Source organism: Salminus brasiliensis, chromosome 25 (genome assembly GCF_030463535.1).
Source record: "Salminus brasiliensis chromosome 25, fSalBra1.hap2, whole genome shotgun sequence".
NCBI classification, from domain to species: Eukaryota; Metazoa; Chordata; class Actinopteri; order Characiformes; family Bryconidae; genus Salminus; species Salminus brasiliensis.
The window spans coordinates 25,377,600-25,399,646 of record NC_132902.1 but is presented as its reverse complement, the minus strand read 5'-3'; the positions used below and the strand labels follow the sequence as shown (position 1 = coordinate 25,399,646).

Sequence of the window (22,047 nt, the reverse complement as noted above, 5' to 3'; positions counted from 1 at the left end):
GGGTATAACACCCACGTCCACCTGTCCCAGGCCCGGAGTAGAAGAATCGCGATTCCATCGAGATTATCCCAGCGTAACTCCAACAAATGCTCCTCCAGCAAGTCCTTGAACATTATTGTCGAGTCCCAGCAGGTGATTTTGGACTTCTCCAACATTGGGGTGAGTTTATGGTCCTCAGGGTTCAGACCCAGTTCAGTTCCAGCCCCGCAATGCCAGAGAAGACGGTTGTTTATGGTGTACAGTGACAGAATGTTAATATTCCAAACCAAAAGACATGAGAATTATACATTTTAGGGTCCTTTTTAAAGGGAATGGGAACAGAGGGGAAAAAGGGAGTACAATATCAAAAAGGTCAAAAAACCTACATGTTCTGCTACAGCTGTGAACGTGACTTATCTGCACATGGTATCTTACAAACACTTAGAAAATAGCATCAATAATTCAGAACCGAGTATTTAAAAAAAAAAAAAAAAAAAGGGGGTGGGGTAATGGGTCGCCCGCTCGAAGAACGAACACACTCCAACGCCTCAATGCTTCAACAGTTGCCTGGAATCCACCCATAGGGCCCATATCCGTAGTCCACTTAAGCCTATCTGTAAAGTTTATATGGTTTAACACCCCTAAACTAGTCCTCCTGTGCCTTCAACACCGATTCATGTTAATGAGCCCTGTTCTGATTGGCTGGCCTGTATCGCACCTCATTCAGAAAGCAGTCCAAGCCAAAACACTCCTCAAGCCACGGCCTAAGTATCACAATGGGACAGAAGAACTGCTGCAGAACTGCAGTGGTTGGCTCTCTGTGTGGAGCTGCGCTTAGCTAGGAGCTAATTCATCAATTAGCAGGCTGGCTAACACGGCTACCACATATAATGGGCGTAGAACACAGCCACGATAGTGGTGATTGAAGTCAGCTCCGCTCCCCCCGCCAAGGACCTAATTTAGCAATTAGCATGCTGGCTAATAATATAATAATGAACAGTGCGAGTGGGCGGAGCTAGATGATTGTAAATGTATTGATTATGTGAGCTCACAAAAACAGTACTGCTCATCTTACAGCTTCGTTTCCATAAATCGATCGGCCACTTCATTAAAACCACCTCCTTGTTTCTGCACCCACTGTCCACTTTATCAGCTCCACTGACCGTACAGGAGCACTGTGTAGTTCTACAAGTCCAGACTGTGTCCATCAGCTTCTCTGCAGACTCTGTTATCAGCCTCCTCCTTTCACCCTGTTCATTCTTCAATGCTCAGGACCCCACGGGACAGACCACCACAGAGCAGACTGTAGTATTTGGGTGGAGGGTCTACATTCTCAGCACTGACTGCAGGGACACTGACTGACGTGTTGGTGGTGGAGAGTGTGTGTTAAGCTGCTGGTACGAGAGGATCAGACACTGAGAGTAGCCCACCAACCACAATGATCCAGGCAGCAGCGTCCCGTGGGCAGCAGTGTCCCGTGGTCACTGATAAAGGACTACAGGATGACGAGCACAGACTGTGCAGCAGCAGATACAGAGCTTCTGTTTCTGACTTTACCTTCATCTACAAGGTGGACCCACTATCCAGGAGTGTCTAATAGAAAGTGGACAGACACAGTGTTCAAGCACTCCAGCAGCACTGCTGCATCTAACCAAGCTGAGAGCTGATACAACGGGCAGTGTAGAAACAAGTGGCAGGTCGGTGTAAACAGGCTGCATGACCTAAAAAGTGCACCTATCATTTTTTTAAGGGGTATAAAAAACCCTTACTTTAAGGTTTTCCAGGATATGGGCCCTTTAGAAACCTTCCTGACATCTTTATAACACTACATAAACACACCAGGAGGCATCACACAGGCTAGTTAAGGTTTGCTTGTTTAAGAATCATGTAAAATCCCAAACAATAAGACATTATATTTATAATTTTATAGATTTGTATGTTTTTTGTACTTTTTCTGATGTTTTTCATGTAATTCATCACAAAAAAAAAAAAAACAATCAAAAAAAAAAAAAAAAAAAAAAAAACACCGACCACTTTTGTGGCGTTCTGAGCGTTTTCAGAAATCCTCTCCAAAAAACCCTCTCCAATTTTCTGTCCCGTCTTCCCTTTTTTTCACACAACGATGACGTAATGCACACTTACACTGTGACGGCTGTAAAACACACTTGGCAGTACTCAGCCAAAGTAAAACACTGGAACTAAATTCCTACTCTTTTGTCAAGACGTTTGCGTTAACCGAATGTTTTCAACATGCGTCTTCATAAAAACGAAGGCGATTCCACCTTCATTAGGGTTTAAACTGCGCCGCAATAACGAGGCAGAAACTCGTAACTCCGCTATTTATATGTACAGAGAATTTCAGCTTTTCCAACAGCCTGAACAAACAGCCTCGTAAAAAACGAGGAGGAGGAGGAGGAGGAGGAGGAGGAGTTACTCGCAACGTCAACCAACAACAGCCCCCCAAAACAAAGCCGAGAAAGCCTACAGGCTTCATTACAACGCATGGCAGTTCCAGCAGAGCAGACAGTGAAGGCCCTTTCTCCTTATATACACACATATACACACACACACACACACACACACACACACACACACTCGCACACGGACGAGATCGTATCATGAACACTGGATTCTTAAAGCGAGGTAAAACACCACAGACCACAGAGCGACGCCACCTAACCAAGCGCTCGGCCCACCTCAGCTCGCATGCCGCTCTTAAAGCAAAGGTCAGGAGGGGTCAATCTAAAAGCACGCCGAACTAACAGCATTTTAATATCTCAAATATCTCACAGCAATAATCTGCAATCCTACTTCGGTCAAAGTTCTTTCCAAACCCGTTTCAGATGAACTCTGGTCGAGGCGTTTCTCTGTGGGCCCGATTTTATAACTGTGCCTTCGATTGAAACACACATAACACACCATGATTGTGACACGCTTCAGGATAAACACCCGATTAACTAAAGCTAAATTAAATACATCAAAAATGAAGATGAGCACAAATAAGTGGGTTTTTTTTATCAATCTTCAACTTCAACACAATTCCAATTCAATTTCCGACACAAGCCTATAAACCCAAGTCCAGCAGGTCCATCTCAAAACAGAAGAGTCTATGAGTCCCAATCAGGCTTGATTTTAATGCATCCACCACAATTCTGACACATTTTTACATTTTTTAACATTAGATGAATCTGAAACTTCAAAACTTCCATCATAACTAAAAATTGTAATGGTGGTGAATGGAACCAGACGTCTCAAAAGTTTAAAGCCTCTAAAAGAGCCCTTAATGAAAGTTGGTACAGACTGTCTACAGATACACTGCCTGAGAGACACTTTTACAATAGATTTAATAAGATTTTTAACTATTTTTTGTGTAATATGTTATAAGCACCACAAAGCAAATTAGTCCCGCAGAGAATAAGAAATCCCACTTTTCTTTTCAGATTTGACCCCATTTATCATAATCATTACATATAAACCTTTTAAACAGAAATTTGAAGGTTTGGATAGCAAACACAATAAAAATATGTGCATTCTCGCTCATGGCGACAGCTGGTTCCATTCGCCACCACTGCAAAGAGAGCAAAGTTGATCAATTTCTGTACAATTAACCACTTCACACCAAATCAACTCTGAACAGCTGCTTAGATCTCAACAACTGACTCATACAGCAACTCTGAAACACTGATAGACTTCCTCTTTAAAAAAAATCTGCTCAGACTCCTATAAACTGATTTGCTTCTAGAATTGATCCTGGATCGACCCCAAGCTGCAACAGCCTTGGCTTCTGGTCCCAAGAGAGTTAATCAAGTCTCAGAGCCACCTCCCAGAAGGCATCAGGGTGCCTAATCGCGCCCGAACCTTTCATGTCTGCTCCAAAAATGCACATTTTTTCACTTTAACACGGTCAACGTTCATGTACAACACCTACACGACCCTCCTACGCCCAGATCCGACGTCGGGGATAATCTGCCGTAATCTGCCTAAACTATACACATGGCTCGGGGGCACAACGGCGACATCATGCAAGCTTTTAAAAAAAAAAAAAGGAGACATGAAACTGGGCTCTGGATGACTGTGGCCAAGTGCCACCTAGTGGTTGAGCTCTGCGACTGCGCGCCTTCCACACAGTCTGTAAGTCTTTCCTTCACGTATTGATATATATATATATATATTTAAAAAAAGTTAAAATAATAGATCAGCACACCCCCAGGAGTTCAGCACACGTTCTCTTTCTTTCTTTTACGTCCTCAGTATTAGTGCACCATTTGAAACTGAAACGTTTTTCCAAAAATAGAGATTTTCTTCTGATCTGATGCTTCATAAAAAATATTATTGTAGCAAGGAAACCAGGTAAGAGCAGAGAGAAGAATAAACGCAGTACTAGCGTCCTGCCGGAGAGCTATAAAACAACATCAGTACTAGAATTCAGTCATGTAGAAAAAAGAGGAGGAGTGCAAGAGTCCACGACAACCAATAGGAGGAGAGAGAGATCGAGAGACAGGGAGGGAGATCGGTTAGTGGCGGCCTATGAGACACGGCCTACGTCATGTTGCTCTGCGCTGTACTTGTATTGCCTAAAGCCTTGAAAACCCTCCAGTCTCTTTTTATATACACACACACACACACACACACACACACACACACACACACACACACACACACACACACACACACACACTCATATCAGAACATTATGACCACCCCCAGTGTGGAATTAACTCGGCCCAGGACCTCACCGATGCCAGGTGACAGGGTTTGCTGCACCGGCCACCGCAGCAGAGTGCAGATCCATCGGCATGGGCGAAGGGTGCGATGTGACCGATGTCCAGAAGGACATGATAACAGGGTCCCGAAACGGGAAACGGGAAGCCGCAGTGAAGGTGTGCTGAGAATGGCCTGGGGCGCCTCCTACTGGAGATCCACTGATGCACCCCTGTGGAGCAGCTAACATCTATGAAGACCACCTTCCCTCACCCTGATGCGGCCCCCACCGTGACGTCTCGCTAGAGCCAATTAGGTAGGTGGTCAAAATATTCTGATATGACTCACAGTGAAGTGATGTACAGTCTGAAGAGCTGCTCTCTCGCTCTCTCGCGCTCTCGTTGTGGGTGCTAAATACTAGTCCAACCGAGGCCTTCATCGTGAAATCGGTCACCATGGTAATAATGGGTTACCTGGCAGAAGGCCACCCTGTGCCAGCTTAGCGACCGCAGCAAACACACACACACACACACACACACACACACACACACACACACACACATCATCCAAGCCTGGAATGATGCTCTCATCCAGCAGGACGTGCAAGAAGTGCGGCGGCTCTTCTCGCCTCACACTGCCATCTGTCCATGTGTGTGAGAGAGGGAGAGATAGATAAAGAGAGAGCGAGAGAGAGTGAGAGAGAAAGACGAGCAAGGGGATAAAAACAGAAAGAAAGAAGACGAAGAGACATGGAGGCAACACAGAAATCAGTTTTCAGTTCTGAAGCTTTTTTTCTTTTTAACCGTGTGTGTGTGTGTGTGTGTGTGTGTGTGTGTTTTATATTCCAAAAGATACGAAAGTCATGCTATTGTTATTGACTGCAGCTGGTACTGCGACTGCGTCCCGCCTCTGTCCGCCCCCCAAGGGGAGAAAGTCTGGGCAGAGCCTCGTAGAGATGATATGAGATCATGTGACCAGCATGACCAGAGTGACCGGTGCACCAGGTACAGAACCAGCAGGGAGGAGGTGATGCTGATTGGTGGATGAGCTGATTGGTTGATGTCGACTGGTCGAGGAGGTGATTGGGAATATTTGAAAGGTAATGGTGACAGGCGGAGGACTGGGAGAAGTGACGCTGATTGGTTGAAGAGTTGAGGGGAACTGATGCCAATTGGTCGAAGAGGTGAAAACGGACTGGCGAAGGTGATGCTGATTGGTGGAGGCTGCTGGGTCTCAGTTTTCAGACAGAGAGAGGGCCAGTGCTGCCTGCAGTGCTGACTCCTCGTCAATACTGTAGTCCTGTAAACACACACACACACACACACACACACACACACACACACACACACACACACAGTGTGTTTATCCTGTTAATTAAGCTTAATTAATCCCTTTTTTCTTACCCATATTAGGATCTCCTGGTCTAAGCACTTTTTACAAAAGTGTTCCAACCCTGCTTTGCTTATTATACAATGACATACACTATAAGGACAAAAGTATTGGGACACCTGCTCATTCACTGCTTCTTTTGAAATCAAGGGTATTAAAAGAGTTGATCTTGCCTTTACTGGAGTAACTGTCTCTACTGTCCAGAGAAGAAGGCTTTCTGCTAGATTTTTGCAGAGCATTGCTGTGAGGATTTGATTGCATTTCGTGACAAGAGCATTAGTGAGGTCAGGATGCTGGATGATTACCACCCCAGCTCATCCCAAAAGTACTGGATGGAGCTCCACCACCATCATTCTAGAGAACACAGTTCTTCCACTGCTCCACAGCTCCTCAATGCTGGGGGGCTTTATACCCCTCTAGCCCATGCCTGGCATTATTAGGCAGCATGGTGCAGATAGGTTTTAGACAAGCTGTGTGTGTGTGTGTGTGCGTGTGTGTGCACACATTTGCACATCTGCATCAGCAATGGGTGTAACTAAAAGCAGCAAATGCATTAATTAGAAGGGGTGTCCACAAATATTTGGAGACTGGAGGTCCTAATATGGGCACGCCGACAGTCATGTGGCTCAGCGTGTGCACGTGTACTGCTGCTCACCACGAACGTGTCGTAGGAGAACTTGTGCCGGTGCAGGAGGTGCTGCAGGAAGTTGGAGCTCTTATAGCTTGGGTCTCCCCAGGGCATGGCGGAACACACCGGACACACCTGAACACAGAAACACACAGTCAGTTCACACACACACACACCCCCACACACACCCCCACACACACCCACACCCACACCCACACACAGAGAGTGAGTGAGTGAGAGTGTCTACCTGTAATTAACTCTATATAACATTAGAATAAACCCAAATAAACATAAAGTCAGTGGTCAGTGAGAGTGTTTACCTGTAATTAACTCTATATAACATTAGAATAAACCCAAATAAACATAAAGTCAGTGGTCAGTGAGAGTGTTTACCTGTAATTAACTCTATATAACATTAGAATAAACCCAAATAAACATAAAGTCAGCGGTCAGTGAGAGCGTCTACCTGTAATTAACTCTATATAACATTAGAATAAACCCAAATAAACATAAAGTCAGTGGTCAGTGAGAGTGTCTACCTGTAATTAACTCTATATAACATTAGAATAAACCCAAATAAACATAAAGTCAGCGGTCAGTGAGAGTGTCTACCTGTAATTAACTCTATATAACATTAGAATAAACCCAAATAAACATAAAGTCAGCGGTCAGTGAGAGCGTCTACCTGTAATTAACTCTATATAACATTAGAATAAACCCAAATAAACATAAAGTCAGTGGTCAGTGAGAGTCTCTACCTGTAATTAACTCTATACAGCATTATAGGACCTTCAGCAGCTACAGGCTTCACCACCAGGCTCTTTCTGCACTCACCACTTTGTTGGGGTCGTTGCGATGGTTTTCCATGCAGTGCTTCACCAGCTCTTGTTGGTCCAGGTTTCGGGCTCCGCAGTAGGGGCACACAAATGTCGATCTGTTCGGAATATTGCTGCAAGCAAGGAAAACAGCGTCAGCTTTTCATCCACCGGGACTCAACCAACACCACCCTCGGCCCCAGTAAAGCATAGACAAGAGACACACAGTGCAGCAGACTGTCTACCTCTACCTCTGCACCACAGATATCCCACTTTCAACACCAACAGAGCTCCAAGGTCGAGTAACTCCACACCACGATACTTCTCACCGTCTCTCATATTTGTGAATTTGAATTTATTATTTATCTGTCTTAAAGCTGTAACACTGAAAGCATTCAGACCATGCTTGCTATCAGCACCATGCTGCCTAATGCCAGACGTGGGATAGAGGGGTGTAAAGCCCCCCAGCATTAAGCTGTGGAGTTGTGGAAGAACTGTGTTCTCTGGAATGATGGTGGTGGAGCTCCATCCAGTACTTTTGTAGGATGAGTTGGGGAAGTTGGAGATGATAAAGTGGGGTGGAGATCATCATCCAACATCCTGGCCTTACTAACGCTCTTGTTGCTGAATGCAATCAAATCCTCACAGCAATGCTCCTCCTCCAAAATCTAGTAGAAAGTCTTCCTTCTTCTCTGGACAGTAGAGACAGTTACTCCAACAGAAGCAGGATCAGATCTTTTTAATACTCCACTTCAGAAGAAGCAGTGAGTGAGCAGGTGTCCAAATACTTCCATGATAACCGGACCAATAGAAATGCTAGGAATTCTCCAAAAGGAAATGCTGAAAGTTAAGAAGGTTTTTTCCTTCTCCTGTAAAGCTGACATTTTGGAGATACAAGGTTTTTGCACAGAGCAGAAAAGTAAATGCCCGACAGCAGCTTTCCTCACTGGTCCAAACAGCTGGGGCTTAGGCTGACTTTGCGCTCTCTGACCTGAACAAAAGGGCCTGAAACGGGCGGGGGCTGAAACGGGCCAGGGGCTGAAACGGGCCGGGGGCTGAAACTGGCTCCCAATCACCTCATCTCTTGTTCCATATGGCAGCCTATAGGCGGCTCCTAAAACACAGGGCCATTAATGAACCTTCTGATTCAGCACCATGGAGGTAAACCGAGGCTGAGGGTTTTACGGTCTTATTAATTAGCCTGTTAACGCGGGTGGGCCGGCTAGTAGTGTGTTGTGAATCCACTGAGAACATCTCCTAAAAGCTTTTGGATGGAACGGGTTCTTCCTCAGAGCCAGATATCCACCACACTGCCAGAAGCCGGATCTTTAAACCCAGCCTCGGTTTAATTGCGTTAATTCAAGTCCAGCTAAAAAAAAAAGATAATGATCATGATTTCAGTACCAAACACAGCTGAGCCAAAACATTAGGACCCTTGTGAAGGTCTGGGTCTCGGTTGTCTCATGCCGTTACGTCTAGACGACTGAACCGTCGGAGCAGGCTTGTAAGGGGGCTCCTGGTCAGCTGTCCGATGAGGGACAGACCACCAACTGGTGAGTGGTTGTGTAAGCAGAAGAAGCCCATCCATGCGCCTGTGTGGAGCTGACTGAAGACTCGGCAAGTCTAAAACTGGTTGACGATGGTTACGAGTGGAACGAGTCACGACACACAGTGCAGCGCCCCCTGCTGCGTATGAGGCTGCATAACTGCAGACCAGTCAGAGTGTCTCCAATGGACAAACGAGTGACCTCGAAGAACCCTTGACCCCTTCACCCTCTCTGCTCCGCAGGCAATGGCTGCCCACCACTCCGGGCATGTGTGCTCACTGTCCACTGTGTGTGTTTCACTGGTGTGTGTGTGTGTGTGTGTGTGAGAAGCGCCCAGCTGTACTGAACTGTATTAGTCACTGATTAGCACTCAGCTGTGGACACACACTGATGAACTCCGCTGACCCTGGATGAGGAATACACTGCAGGGATTCTCAGCAACAGCAGCCCGGTAATACCCACAGAGCATCGCTGTGCGTTACAGTTGACACCCCCCGCCATCACACACACACAGGCTCACTCCAGGACCCACACACACAAACAGGCTCACTCCAGGACCCACACACACACACACACACACACACACCAGTGAAACACACACAGTGGACAGACACACACAGACACACTGGCTCACTCCAGGACCCACACACACACACACACACACACACACACACACACACACACACACACACACACACACACACACACACACACACACTGGCTCACTCCAGAACCCACACAAACACACACAGACTCACTCCAGGACCCCCCCCCCACACACACACTCACTCCAGGACCCCCCCCACACACACAGACTCACTCCAGGACCCCCCCACACACACACTGGCTCACTCCTCAATAAATGCGAGCTCACTCCCAACCACTACCAGGCTCACCCTCGACACATGCAGGCTCACTTTTGGAAACATACACTCTCAGCCATAGGCATGCTCTTGGCCACAGTCACTGCTGTGCACCTCACGCAAACTATCAGACACACACACACACACACACACACACACACACACACACACACACACACACACACACACACACACACACACACACACTGCAGGTACATGGCAGGATTTGAAATGCTGCCTTTTGGCAACACACTCAACGTCTCCTGATTCTCAGTCATTAGTCTAAAATCTCTAGTCTGCCATGATGGTGCGCTAGGGTGTGTGAGGGTGTGTGTGTGTATGTGTGTGTGTGTGTGTGTGTGTGTGTGTATGTGTGTGTTTGACAACTCGTCAGAAGAATGAAAAACTTCCAGAGTCTGTGAATTTCAAAGCTATTTGTCACTGTGTGTATGCGCGTGTATGTGGCTGTGTGTGTGTGAGAGTGTGTGTGTGTGTCGTCCTGGGGTGTGCTGAACACGGCGGAGAAATGCAAGTCATAACTAGCATTCCCCCACGGGCCGGAACACTCTTTAATGTATTAACACAAAGGAGAACACCACCACAAACTCGGCAAGATAGACACACACACACACACACACACACACACACACCAGCTCTGTATTCAGCTGACACAGGAGAAAACAGCAAGCACGGCACACCTGGGGACCCCCCATCCCACCCTGTACTGCTGTAGGGGTTTACGGAGTCTTAATTTAAGTGATTACAGACCATCCAGTATGAATCTGCAGTGTGTGTGTTTTACAGTCTGATTTTAATCCAGTATGAAACTGACAAAGGTGTCAAAAGTATTGATATTCATTCCTCAGGTAGAAGTGAGTGGAGATACTAGGGTTTAAAAGACTTCTATAGAAGTTGAAGCTTTAAGCTTTTCACTCCAGTAAAAGCGTAAAAGTACTGGTTTCAGAACGACTTCAAGTAGAAAAGTAAAAGTAATGGAAGGAAAATAAAGACCGAAAGCTTAGGCCGAGCTACAGGGGTCTATAGTGCACTACACCCCCCCCCCCTCCCCAAAACCCATTTCTCTAAAAGTCATAATGAGGAGAATGATCTATTAAAATGTTGATGTTAAAAATGTTGGGCTGCACTAGGCTCCTGTTTCAGCTGCAGATCTGCCCATTGAAAATGAAGCATTTCAGTAATATCAGCTCTATTAAAGGAGCGTCTCTGTGCTCTACTGAGCATCAACATGAGCTTCATGGAGGAAAATATGAGGAGTCGTTGTCTAGAAGTTTTGTAAAGCTGCAGAAAGTCAGACTTCAGAGGCGTGTGATCAATAAGCTTTATTGGAATGTAAATGTGGGGCTCAGTCGGGACGTTTCACTGCAGCTCTCTTGAGTCTCTGCCATGGACACAGTCTTCATACTAGACTACAGACGTCTGCTGTGAGCTCGCTGGAGAGGGACGGGACGTGTGCAGGTGTGATGGATCTCTTATAAACCAATAGGGAGTCAGAATGGAGTCTGTTTATACTTCTCATCCAATCAGGATCAGACTCACACTTTCCGGATGGAGAGATTTATCTGGAGAGGGTTTTTATTGATGACGAGCCGGAATGAAAACAAAGGGAAATGAAAAAGGAGGAACGAGGCTGTTTTTAAAATGTAAGGAGGAGAAAGTTCAGATAATTGGGGGAAAAATGTAAGAAGTAGAAGTAAAAAGTCTGAAAAATTAATAATTACTGCAGTAAAGTTTAGAGAACCTACATTTCTACTGTAGTAAGATAATGAAGTATTTGTACTTAATTACTTCACACCTCTGGAATCTGCAGTGTGTGTGGTTTTACAGTCTGAGCTCACCTGGGAATAGGTTGTGAAGTGGGGACCACGGGCATGAACTTTGGACAGTTGGCCATCTGTTCCTGAACCTTTGTGCAAGACGAAATGTGAGACCGCATCTTGACCAGCGTGACCTGGAACAGGACGACGAAGAATGAGGGAAGCTGTGTTTTAACAGAAGCTTAGAAGATAGTATGGTGATCATCTCATAGCTACACTGTCTGCCTTAGAAGCTGAACTGATGTAGAAGCTAATTAAACCAGAATCAAGTGACTTTCAGCTTCCCCTTCATCTGCATGAACAAACTAGCAGGAAAAACACATAAAAAAAGACCACCTTTAGTCTATCAATTAATCAATCAATGCTTCTTTAAACTCAGAGTACACTGAAATGTACTCATGTGTAGCCGAGCCAATAAAAAAAATTGAAGAATATTATTAAATATATTACTATTTAACATATTATTAAAACATGTCAGCTGCAGAACACAAAACAATAATCATAAAAATAAAAATAAGTTTAAATTGTCAATGTAAAGTTAAAATATAATATTAATAATTTAAATTAAAAGGTTTTTTAATTTAAAAAATAAACTTGCAAAAATTGCAAAACAACATGATTGAAAATCATGAATGAAAATATGGATAGAGTAAATAAATATTTTTTTTTTTAAATAAATAAATAATGCAAAAACTGGTACAATAGTAAAACTAACTAAAAAGTAAAAAAAAAATAATTATAAAACATAATTAATTCATTTATTAATAAATAATAATAATAATAATAATAATAATTATTATTATTATAATAAACAATCCCCCTCAAAAGCACCTCCCACTATCTTGAGGAGATGACTGTGGCACCTCTATAGGAGGTGAGCAGGCATGTTCACAACAGACGATGGCAATGCTCAGGTTTTTACATTACGGCCCATTATGTGCCCCTTTAATATTAGGGCTGGTTCAGGTGTAGCACAGGTGCCTTCAACTACAATAGCTGCTAAAAACCAGTGTGCAGTCCTTATTGGATGACAGTGCACACACACACCCACACCCACACACGAACACACGAACACACGAACACACGAACACACGAACACACGAACACACGAACACACGAACACACGAACACTTACTTTTTTGCTGCACCCCCGGCAGGGCGCTTTGTAAGAGGAGAGCTGCTTCTCCACGCTGGAGGACTTATCCACTTTCTTTGGGTCGAAAGGCATCCGGCACAGCGGGCAGAGGGGGGACGTCACCTGCAGACATGGCTGAAGACAGTCCCCACAGAACCTACACACAGACACAGAGAGACACACACACACACATAATTAAAGGATCAGTGCAGGCCTCTGGGAGCTGTACAAGAAATCCCATTTCTTCGGACTCCTTCATAATCGCTCCGATTCCGAGAGAAAAGAACCCGGAGCACATTTCACAGGAACACGGAGAACTCCTTAAACAAGTGTATTCAGAAATGACGGATGACCCGTTCCTCCTGACCCACTTATAGTTTTTCATTTTCAAACATGGAAACACAGATCAGTGCTACTGCAGCGACCCAGTGCCCAGAACCACCCCGGATTTGACCCTCTGGTGTCTACCAATGCACAGGTGCGTCAGATTCCATGTCTCTCAATGTTTCTATTATTATCTTTAAGATAATACAGCACAGAAATGCGCTTCAGACCCTTCCAGAGGCTGCAGACTCCGCCCTGTCCGCTGCATCTCATTGCCAGATCGTACAGGACTCACGTCCAGCGTTACGAGGTTATGAAGACAGGTCGAGATGCTCACCTCTGCCTCTCGCCGTGTCTCTCGCAGCTAACTGGTGGAGCTGTAATCAGCGGATTCTGGAATCAAGGGTCTTGAAAAGAGCTGATCCTGCTTTTGTTGGAGTAACTGTCAGCAATGCTGTGAGGATCTGATTGCATTCAGCGATGATGATGATGATGATGATGATGATGATGATGATCACCAACCTCAACTCATCCCAAAAGTACTGGATGGAGCTCCACCATCCATCACTCCAGAGAACACAGTTCTTCCACTGCTCCACAGCTCCTCAATGCTGGGGGGCTTTATAAGCCCCTCTAGCCCACTCTTTAGGCATGGCACAAATAGGTTCAGGGTTATCTGCTCCAGAGTGTCCTATTCCATCTGCAGTCCTCTCTCCAATATAATTTGGATCTGAAATGGTTACAGTAAAAGTTAAACTGTTGAAACTCAAACTCAGGATTTACACTCCAAGGGCGTCTCTGTGAACTTTGGAAGCCTCCATAGTTTTTACAGATGAAGCCCTTGGCAGGGTTTCGTTTGTAGGCCCAGGGGAGTCCTGCACTTAGCAGTTCTGACTGACAAGCTTCTGTAGCCACAAACATCATGACAGTGTGGAGCACTTGGCTGAGGCCCTCCATGTTACCATGACTCAGCGTGGGGGCAGGGGGACGGATCAGGAGCGGGCCAGGAGCAGGGGCAGGAGCGGGCCAGCCGGCCTGTCCCTCCCTGACGGATGAGCCTGGGGTTTATGGGACTGCTAAAGCCGTGAATCATTCTGGGTTTTTCCGCCAGCACAGCGCTGCGTTTTATGGTCTTGTCGACTTCAGGGCTGGCACAAGACGCAGGCTGCTCCATCAATGTCTTCTATATATACATGCAGTAGCCAGTGGAGGAGATATAGAAGGAGGAAGAAGCCAGAAACAATGAGAATATGAGAGAGATGCTGTGTGTGAGACAGTGAGAGAGAGCTGCTGCAGGGCCATTGGATCTTCTATGAGTCTGTGGTGGCAAGTGCTACTGGCGTTGTGGGTGTGGAGCTGGACTCACTTATGGCAGTGTCAGAGAGCTGCATGCCATTCTCGACAATGATTCCCACCCCAGTGATGAGACACAGGAGCACATTTACTACAAGACGCACCACAGAGCGCCACAGGAGGTCATTTCGACCCGTGGCCAACCAACTCTATAACTTGTTCAGCTGTGTAATACTCAAATGATAAAGTTTGGATATCATCATGTGGGTACTTCAGATACTTTCGGTCCTGTGGTGCCCGTGCTGTCCATTTCAGCCTCCTCCTCTGCTTCTTTTCCTCGTCTCTTTAGAATTTGTCCCCTCATTTCTAGGATATGAGCCAGTCCTGCTGTCCCCATGCACTCTCCTTATGCCTTGTTTAGTCTTTGAAGGTCAAGGACAGTGATTTTTCTTCCTGACCATGCTCATTGCCCCAACCTTTTCTACCTCCTACACTTCTCCAAAGCCCATTTTTCATCCAAACCCTTCGCCAGCATTATTACCCTTTTCCTGCCAACCTCGCCCAAAGACTACTGGCACATGGAGGCCAGCAGAATTACCTGCATAGTAATTCTTTAGGGGTTTTCCTGCATCATGCTAAAATCTCTCAGAATTACCCTTACCCTTTCATCAGCACTTGAATGTCATTACAGTTTATCATCAGCCCCAAGTACCTAAATACGGTATAAAGACTGGTCACTGGACCTTCTCTTGTCCTGAACTTACACCCTCACGCCCTTGGAATCCATCAGTTCTTCAGTCCTGTATTATAACCCATGTTTGGTCATCTGCAAATGTAATCGCCTGCAGTTTAATCAGGGCTACTGCCTTCCAGCATGAAGCACCATTACCTGTCCAACCACCGTTACCCACACCAGCTTCCATGCTTGAGGGATGTAAAGCCCCCAGCATTGAGGAGCTGTGGAGCAGTGGAATAACTGTGTTCTCTGGAATGATGGTGGTGGAGCTCCATCCAATACTTTTAGGATGAGTTGGGGGTGATGAGGTGGGGTGGTGATCATCATCATCCAACATCTTGACCTCACTGACGGTCTTGTGGCTGAACGCAATCAAATCTTCACAGCAATGCTCCTCCAAAAATGCAGTAAAAAGCCTTCATCTCGGTCTCTAAGAGTTATTTCAACAAAGGTTTTAAGGGTTCTCCTGCAGTTGCAAATACCTCTCCAACCACCGTTACCCACACTAGCTTCTATGCTTGAGGGGTATGAAGCCCCCCAGCATTGAGGAGCTGTGGAGCAGTGGAAGAACTGTGGAAGAACTTCTCTGGAATGATGGATGGTGGAGCTCCATCCAGTACTTTTGGGATGAGTTAGGGAGTTGAGGATGATAACGTGGGGTGGTGGTGATCGTGATCATCATCATCATCCAACATCTTGACCTCACTGACGCTCTTGTCGCCTTCTTCCCTGGACAGTAGAGACAGTTACTCCAACAAAAGTTCTGGCCGTTCTCCTACAGTTGTGCAATTACCTCTCCGACCACCGTTACCCAGACCAGCTTCCAGCTCCTGTTGAGCTGGAAAACCAACAACCACAGTAAGTTTTCTCCAGGGAGAACTGGACGAAAGCTTTTTGAAGACGCCTGGGTCTCGTAACTCATAAATCAATATTATTGTTCTCTAGCTTTCCTGCCAGGGTGGACTGGAGAGCCGGTCACCAAGGTCGGCTACAGATTAATGCGACTCGAGCAATCACTTTTTTCAGTCTAGGGCGGCTGGGGTGTAGAAGATCCCTTTAAACCGTAGCTGCTGGGAACTACGCCACCGTTATATTGGTTGTTCTGCAAAACTAGAGGAAACAGGGGAAACTTCACAGGGATGCCTCTGCACATCTGGAAACCAATGACAAACTACTTCAAGGTTTGAGGAGTCAAAAAGAACTGGAACGTCAGTGAGCCCACATTGCGTCCAAATATTTGTGGACACCCCTTCTAATGAAGGCAGTCAGCTACTTCAAGTAAGTAAGCAAGCAAAGGCACACACAGCTTGTCTAGAGGGGTATAAAGCCCCGCCCCCAGCATTGAGCTGTGGAGCTGTGTCTCTGGAATGATGAATGGTTTTGCTCCATCCAATACTTTTGGGATGAGTTGAGGGTGGTGATCACCATCATCAAATCCTCACAGTTCCTCCAAACTCCAGTAGAAAGCCTACTTCTCTGGATAGTAGAGTTTACAGTAACTCCAGTAACTAAAAGCAGGATCAACTCTTTTAATATCCCTGATTTCTGAAGAAGCAATCAATCAATGAGCAGGTGTCCCAATACTTTTGTCCACTGCATTCTACTTGCATCTGTTCTATGTAGACTGACGCTTATTGAAAGCCCTCCTTTCTCCTCTTGATTTATTCACAGCGGCATCAACGATTAGTCAACGTCGACCCGACTTTCATCACATAACTGTCGAACTTAACCCTGTGCCGCAGCCGCCGCAGCCCCCGCAGCACCCCCACACCCCTGTAATGACTCAACGAGCAGGCCCATTACTGGCTGCTTGCATGCTAATGACTCAAAACCAATTTGAGAGTTAAGTTAAACCCTACAATCAATTTCACACCAACACAGCCTGCAAGGCCACGGAGCGATCCCGGCGCGCTCAGGATCCGTCCCCCAGCGATCAGGAACGTGAACAGTACCCGTAACGGAATTTTACAGTCTGGTCGGAAAGACGTCCTGAAGGTTATTTCAGTGTCTCTCTCTCTCTCTCTCTCTCATCTCTCTCTCTCTCTCTCTCTCTCTCTCATCTCTCTCTCTCTCTCTCTCTCTCTCTCTCTCTCTCTCTCTCTCTCTCACTTCTCTCTCTCCTCTCTCTCTCTCTCTCTCTCTCTCTCCCTCTCTCTCTCCCTCTCTCTCTCCCTCTCTCTCTCCCTCTCTCTCTCCCTCTCTCTCTCTCTCCCTCTCTCTCTCTCTCCCTCTCTCTCACTCTCCCTCTCTCTCCCTCTCTCTCTCCCTCTCTCTCTCTCTCTCTCACGCTTGCTTTAAACAGCCTCGGCTCAGACACTTCAATCAGGGCTGTCGTCACTCTTCAGACGGCTCCTCGAGTCAAACGAGACTCTATAAGGAGAGGAGACGGGGACAGAGATAAGCGATGCATGCAATTCCCTACAGCCGGTAGAGATGCTACACTGAGAAGCACGAGCTCAAATGTGATCAACACCACAAACTCTTCATTAAACAGGTGGTCTGGAGGGTCGGACCAAAAGTTCTCATGTTGTTAAATAGTTCTTCTAGTTCTTCATAATGTCGTTAAATAACAACAACTTCAAAAATTTACAAAAGTATTGGGACACCCGCCTGCTCCTCGTTTCTCCTGCTTTTGTTGTAGTAACCATCTCTACTGTCGAGCGAGGCTTTCTACCATCACCACTACTCCCCCCCCACCCCCCCAACGCATCCCAAAAGTATTATATGAAGCACCACCATCACACGGAGGGGGCTTTATACCCCTCTAGCCCACACCTGGCATTAGGCAGCATGGTGCCAATAGGTTCAGCAGGGTTATCTGCTTGAGAGAGTCCTATTCTATTTGCAGGACATATTGGTCTACAGGGAGTAGGCTAGCTATGTGTGTATGTGTGTGCTTTTGCACATCAGTGTCAGCAATGGGTGTGACTTGATGTAGCTGAATGCATTTATTAACAGGGTGTCCACAACATTTGGACATGGTGTAGTTCCAGTGTAGCACAGGTGGCAGGTGTCGGCAATAACAATCACCCCTCAAAGACAGGAATCTGTGACTCACACACAGACACACACACACACACACACACACACACACACACACACACACACACACACACACACACACACAGCTCTGTAAACAGTGTTGTGATGTGACCGAGCTCAGGCTCCTCTAACTGAAGCCTGCAGGGAGGAGCCTGACAGGCCAAATCACTCTCTCAGTTCCACAGGAGGCGTCTGAACTGAGGGGTTCTGAGTGCAGCTGGTGTCACACAGGGAAAGGGTGGGACAGGAATAGACTGTCTACACTGCAGAGCCCCCCCCCCCACACACACACACAGACACACTCACTCACTCACACTCATTCTGAAGACAGGCGCTAATAAAGTCAGCCAAGACTCTCAACATGTGTCCTAACTGAAGGAGACGGAGGGAAGCTCACCAATTATTATTATTATTATTATTATTATTATTCATAACAATGTACATAATTTTACAATTATTATTACAATTATATTATTATTATCGGCAATGCTAGTGATTACAATTGATTATCATTCATAACAATGTAAGTCATGTTCAATTATTATAATTATTATATATTAAATATTACTATTTTTTTTTTGTGTACTGTAATGTCAGTAATATTACATATCCATATTCTTATTATTATGAATGGCAATGTTAGTAATTGCAATTTATTATCATCCATAGCAATGTAAGTACATTACAATTTATTATTATTATTAGTTATTAATTCCATAACAATGTAAGTAGTTTTACCATTTATTATTATTATTATTATTATTATTATTATTATTATTATTTTACTGCAAAGTCTGTAATATTCAATTATATTATTATAAAATGTTAATGACATTTTACAATTATTATTATTAATAATGTTAAGGATTACAATTTATTATCATTCATAGCAATGTAAGAGTACTTTTACAATTATTATTATTACTATTATTACACTGCAATGTTTGTAATATTAAATTCTATTATTATTATTATTATAAAATGTTTAGACATTTTTTATTATTATTATCATTCATAACAATGAAAGTCATTTTTAAATTATTATTATTAATATTATTTTACTGCAATGTTTGTAATATTAAATTATATTATAAAAATGTTAGACATTATTATTATTATTATTATTATTCATTAATAACAATGTAAGTCATTTTACAATTATTATTATTATTATTATTATTATTATTATTAATGGCAATGTTAGTAATTTATTATCATTCATAGCAATGTAAGTACTTTTACAATTATTGTTATTATTATTTCACTGCAATGTTTGTAATATTTAATTCTATTATTTTAAAATGTTATTAATGACATAATCATAATAATAATAATAATTATTATTATTATTATTATTATTATTATCATTCATAACAATGTAAGTCATTTTTAAACTATTATTATTATTATTATTATTATTATGACTACATTATTAATATGTCTTTGCATCATCAGCCGATGTTAGCCAGATGACCCAGGCTTTGATAATTAGTGGTTTGCTGATATACTGGTTTTATCAGAACCCTCTTCTGCAGACTCACGTATCAACACATAAATAAAGCCTAAGCTAACAGAACCGATACCTGCTAGATTAATAAAGGCCTTCAGTTATACGTGTTCTTAACCAAAACATACAGCTATGAGGCATCATTAGCCTGTCTGCTGCGTGACTTTCATTTCAATATTTAAAATGTCCCAGTATTAACCCCGATGCCTGTGGTGTATTTGCGCTGCGTGACGTGTCCTGTAGTTCTGCCCAGCAATCCAGGGGCACAGCAGCCTTTTACTGCAGCAAGTCCCCCAGCAAACTGGGTCTAACGGCGCACTGCTTATAAATACACTGCCCGAGACACCATTCCACCCAGTGCTAAAATATAGATTTATAATGGAGGGATACACGCAGGGCGCTGTACAGCAACATAGTCCCTCCCAGATCCCAGATTTCCACTGATTTACCATCATCGTTACCATCATCATCATCATCATCATCATCACATACAAAACCAGAGGACCTGTGCAGGTTCACCAGTGAGTCTGGATGGTAAATAGGACGGCTGTATTTGTGGAGATACATGGTTTCATTCACTACCACTGTAAAGAGCACGGCTGAACAGAGCCTGAAATAAGGAATATCACTTTCTGAGCCGCAGAGGGGCGAGATGGTGATGTAACGCTGTGTGGTGAGGTGACGAGGCATCGGCGTGTGCCTGTCCCGGCGTGACCCTCATCTCTGTGGATTTGCCAGCCGCTCTGCCCCCTGCTGTGGTCACTCGCATCCCGTATACAAGCAGAAATCAGTTCAAAACTCCAGCATCTGGCTCTTCACTGCCGTCTCCCACAAACATGCTCTCGTTTATGTCCGCCGCAGACTCTAAACGAGGCCCGATTGAGGCGCTGATGATTAATTTAGCGCTCACTAAGCTTTCATCTCATACAAAAACCCAGGGTAAGCACCTCATCTTCACCGGCTGGAACACAGCAGCCTTCCCTTCAACCCAGTCAAACCCAGCTGAACTAGCAGAGAACATGATGAACAGCATAGCGTACACACTATAACAAGGACAAAAGTATTGGGACACCTGCTCATTCAACGATATTAAAAAGAGCTGATCCTGCTTTTGTTGAAGTAACTGTCTCTACTGTCCAGGGAGGACGAAGGCTTTCTACTAGATTTTGGAGCAAGCATTGCTGTGAGGATTTGATTGCATTCAGCGTCAAGAGCGTTAGTGAGGTCAGGATGTTGGATGATGATGATGATTATGATCATCACTCCACCTCATCATCCCCAACTCATCCCAAGAGTATTGGATGGAGCTCCACCACTATCCATCATTCCAGAGAGCACAGTTCTTCCACTGCTCCACAGCATAATGCTGAGGGGCTTTAGACCCCTCTAGAGTCCTATTCTATTGCCTGCCTGTTTTAAAGAGCCTAAAAATATGATAATGAATAATAAATCTCCGATGCCTCCTTTAATAAACTCCAGGACCCCTTTGGGGGGGGGGGGGGGGGGGGGTTTCTACACAGAATTGTTCAGGGATTGGTCGATTTTTGTAAAAGTAGCAACTCAACATTATCTGCATAATTAAGTGCTGAAGATGTGAACAGTCAGAGTCAAGTCAGAGTGAGGTTTGGGGGAGTTTGGGGGGGTTTGGCGTGAAACGCTCAGTTCTAGATAACCTTACCCAGTCAGATAGTGTTGATAGTGGAGGTATACATGCAGGGTGTTGTGTGGCAAAATAGTCCCAGAAAAAAAACTATTATTTTAGATTGTTCACTGTTTTATCATCATCATCATCATCATCATCAGCCTCGTGTAGGTTTACTGGTGGGTTTAGGACGGTAATTAAAGTGGGTATATTTGTGTTGTAGTCATGGAGACGACAGGCTCCATTCACCAACACCGTAAAGAGATCCAGGCGACTCCAGGCGACTCCAGGCGACTCATCCACACAAACTATGGAACTCCCAGTTAATTTTCCATCAGACCATTGGTTCCATGGTTGGTGTGAAACACTCATTTCTAGATAACCTTACCCAGTCAGAACTGGTCACAGTGGTGGTGAACAGAACCACACCTCTGGACCTCTAAAAGCTCCCTCACAGAACGTAACTACACCTAATAGTTATGAATACGCTGCCTGAGCTGTAAGAAGGTTCTGGCCTGAAACCTTTTGCTATATTCTGATGGTGGAGGGATACATGCAGGGCATTAGGCAGCAAAATAGTCCCACCAGAAAACATCTATTTATTTTAGATA

At 44.7% G+C, this 22,047-nt stretch overlaps 1 protein-coding gene across 1 annotated transcript in view; it reads right to left on the bottom strand.

Annotated features, from left to right (window-relative positions):
• Nucleotides 1-1,984: 1,984 nt before the first annotated feature.
• Nucleotides 1,985-22,047, bottom strand: part of rnf166 (ring finger protein 166) — a 31,844-nt gene continuing 11,781 nt past the window's right edge. The window contains exons 2-6 of the mRNA XM_072671008.1: nucleotides 12,893-13,049; nucleotides 11,779-11,891; nucleotides 7,532-7,646; nucleotides 6,725-6,832; nucleotides 1,985-5,979 (exon numbers count right to left, since the gene is read on the bottom strand). Of these exons, the coding sequence (XP_072527109.1) occupies nucleotides 5,914-5,979; nucleotides 6,725-6,832; nucleotides 7,532-7,646; nucleotides 11,779-11,891; nucleotides 12,893-13,049 (559 nt within the window). The 3' untranslated portion in view covers nucleotides 1,985-5,913. The remainder of the gene's footprint in view (nucleotides 5,980-6,724; nucleotides 6,833-7,531; nucleotides 7,647-11,778; nucleotides 11,892-12,892; nucleotides 13,050-22,047) is intronic.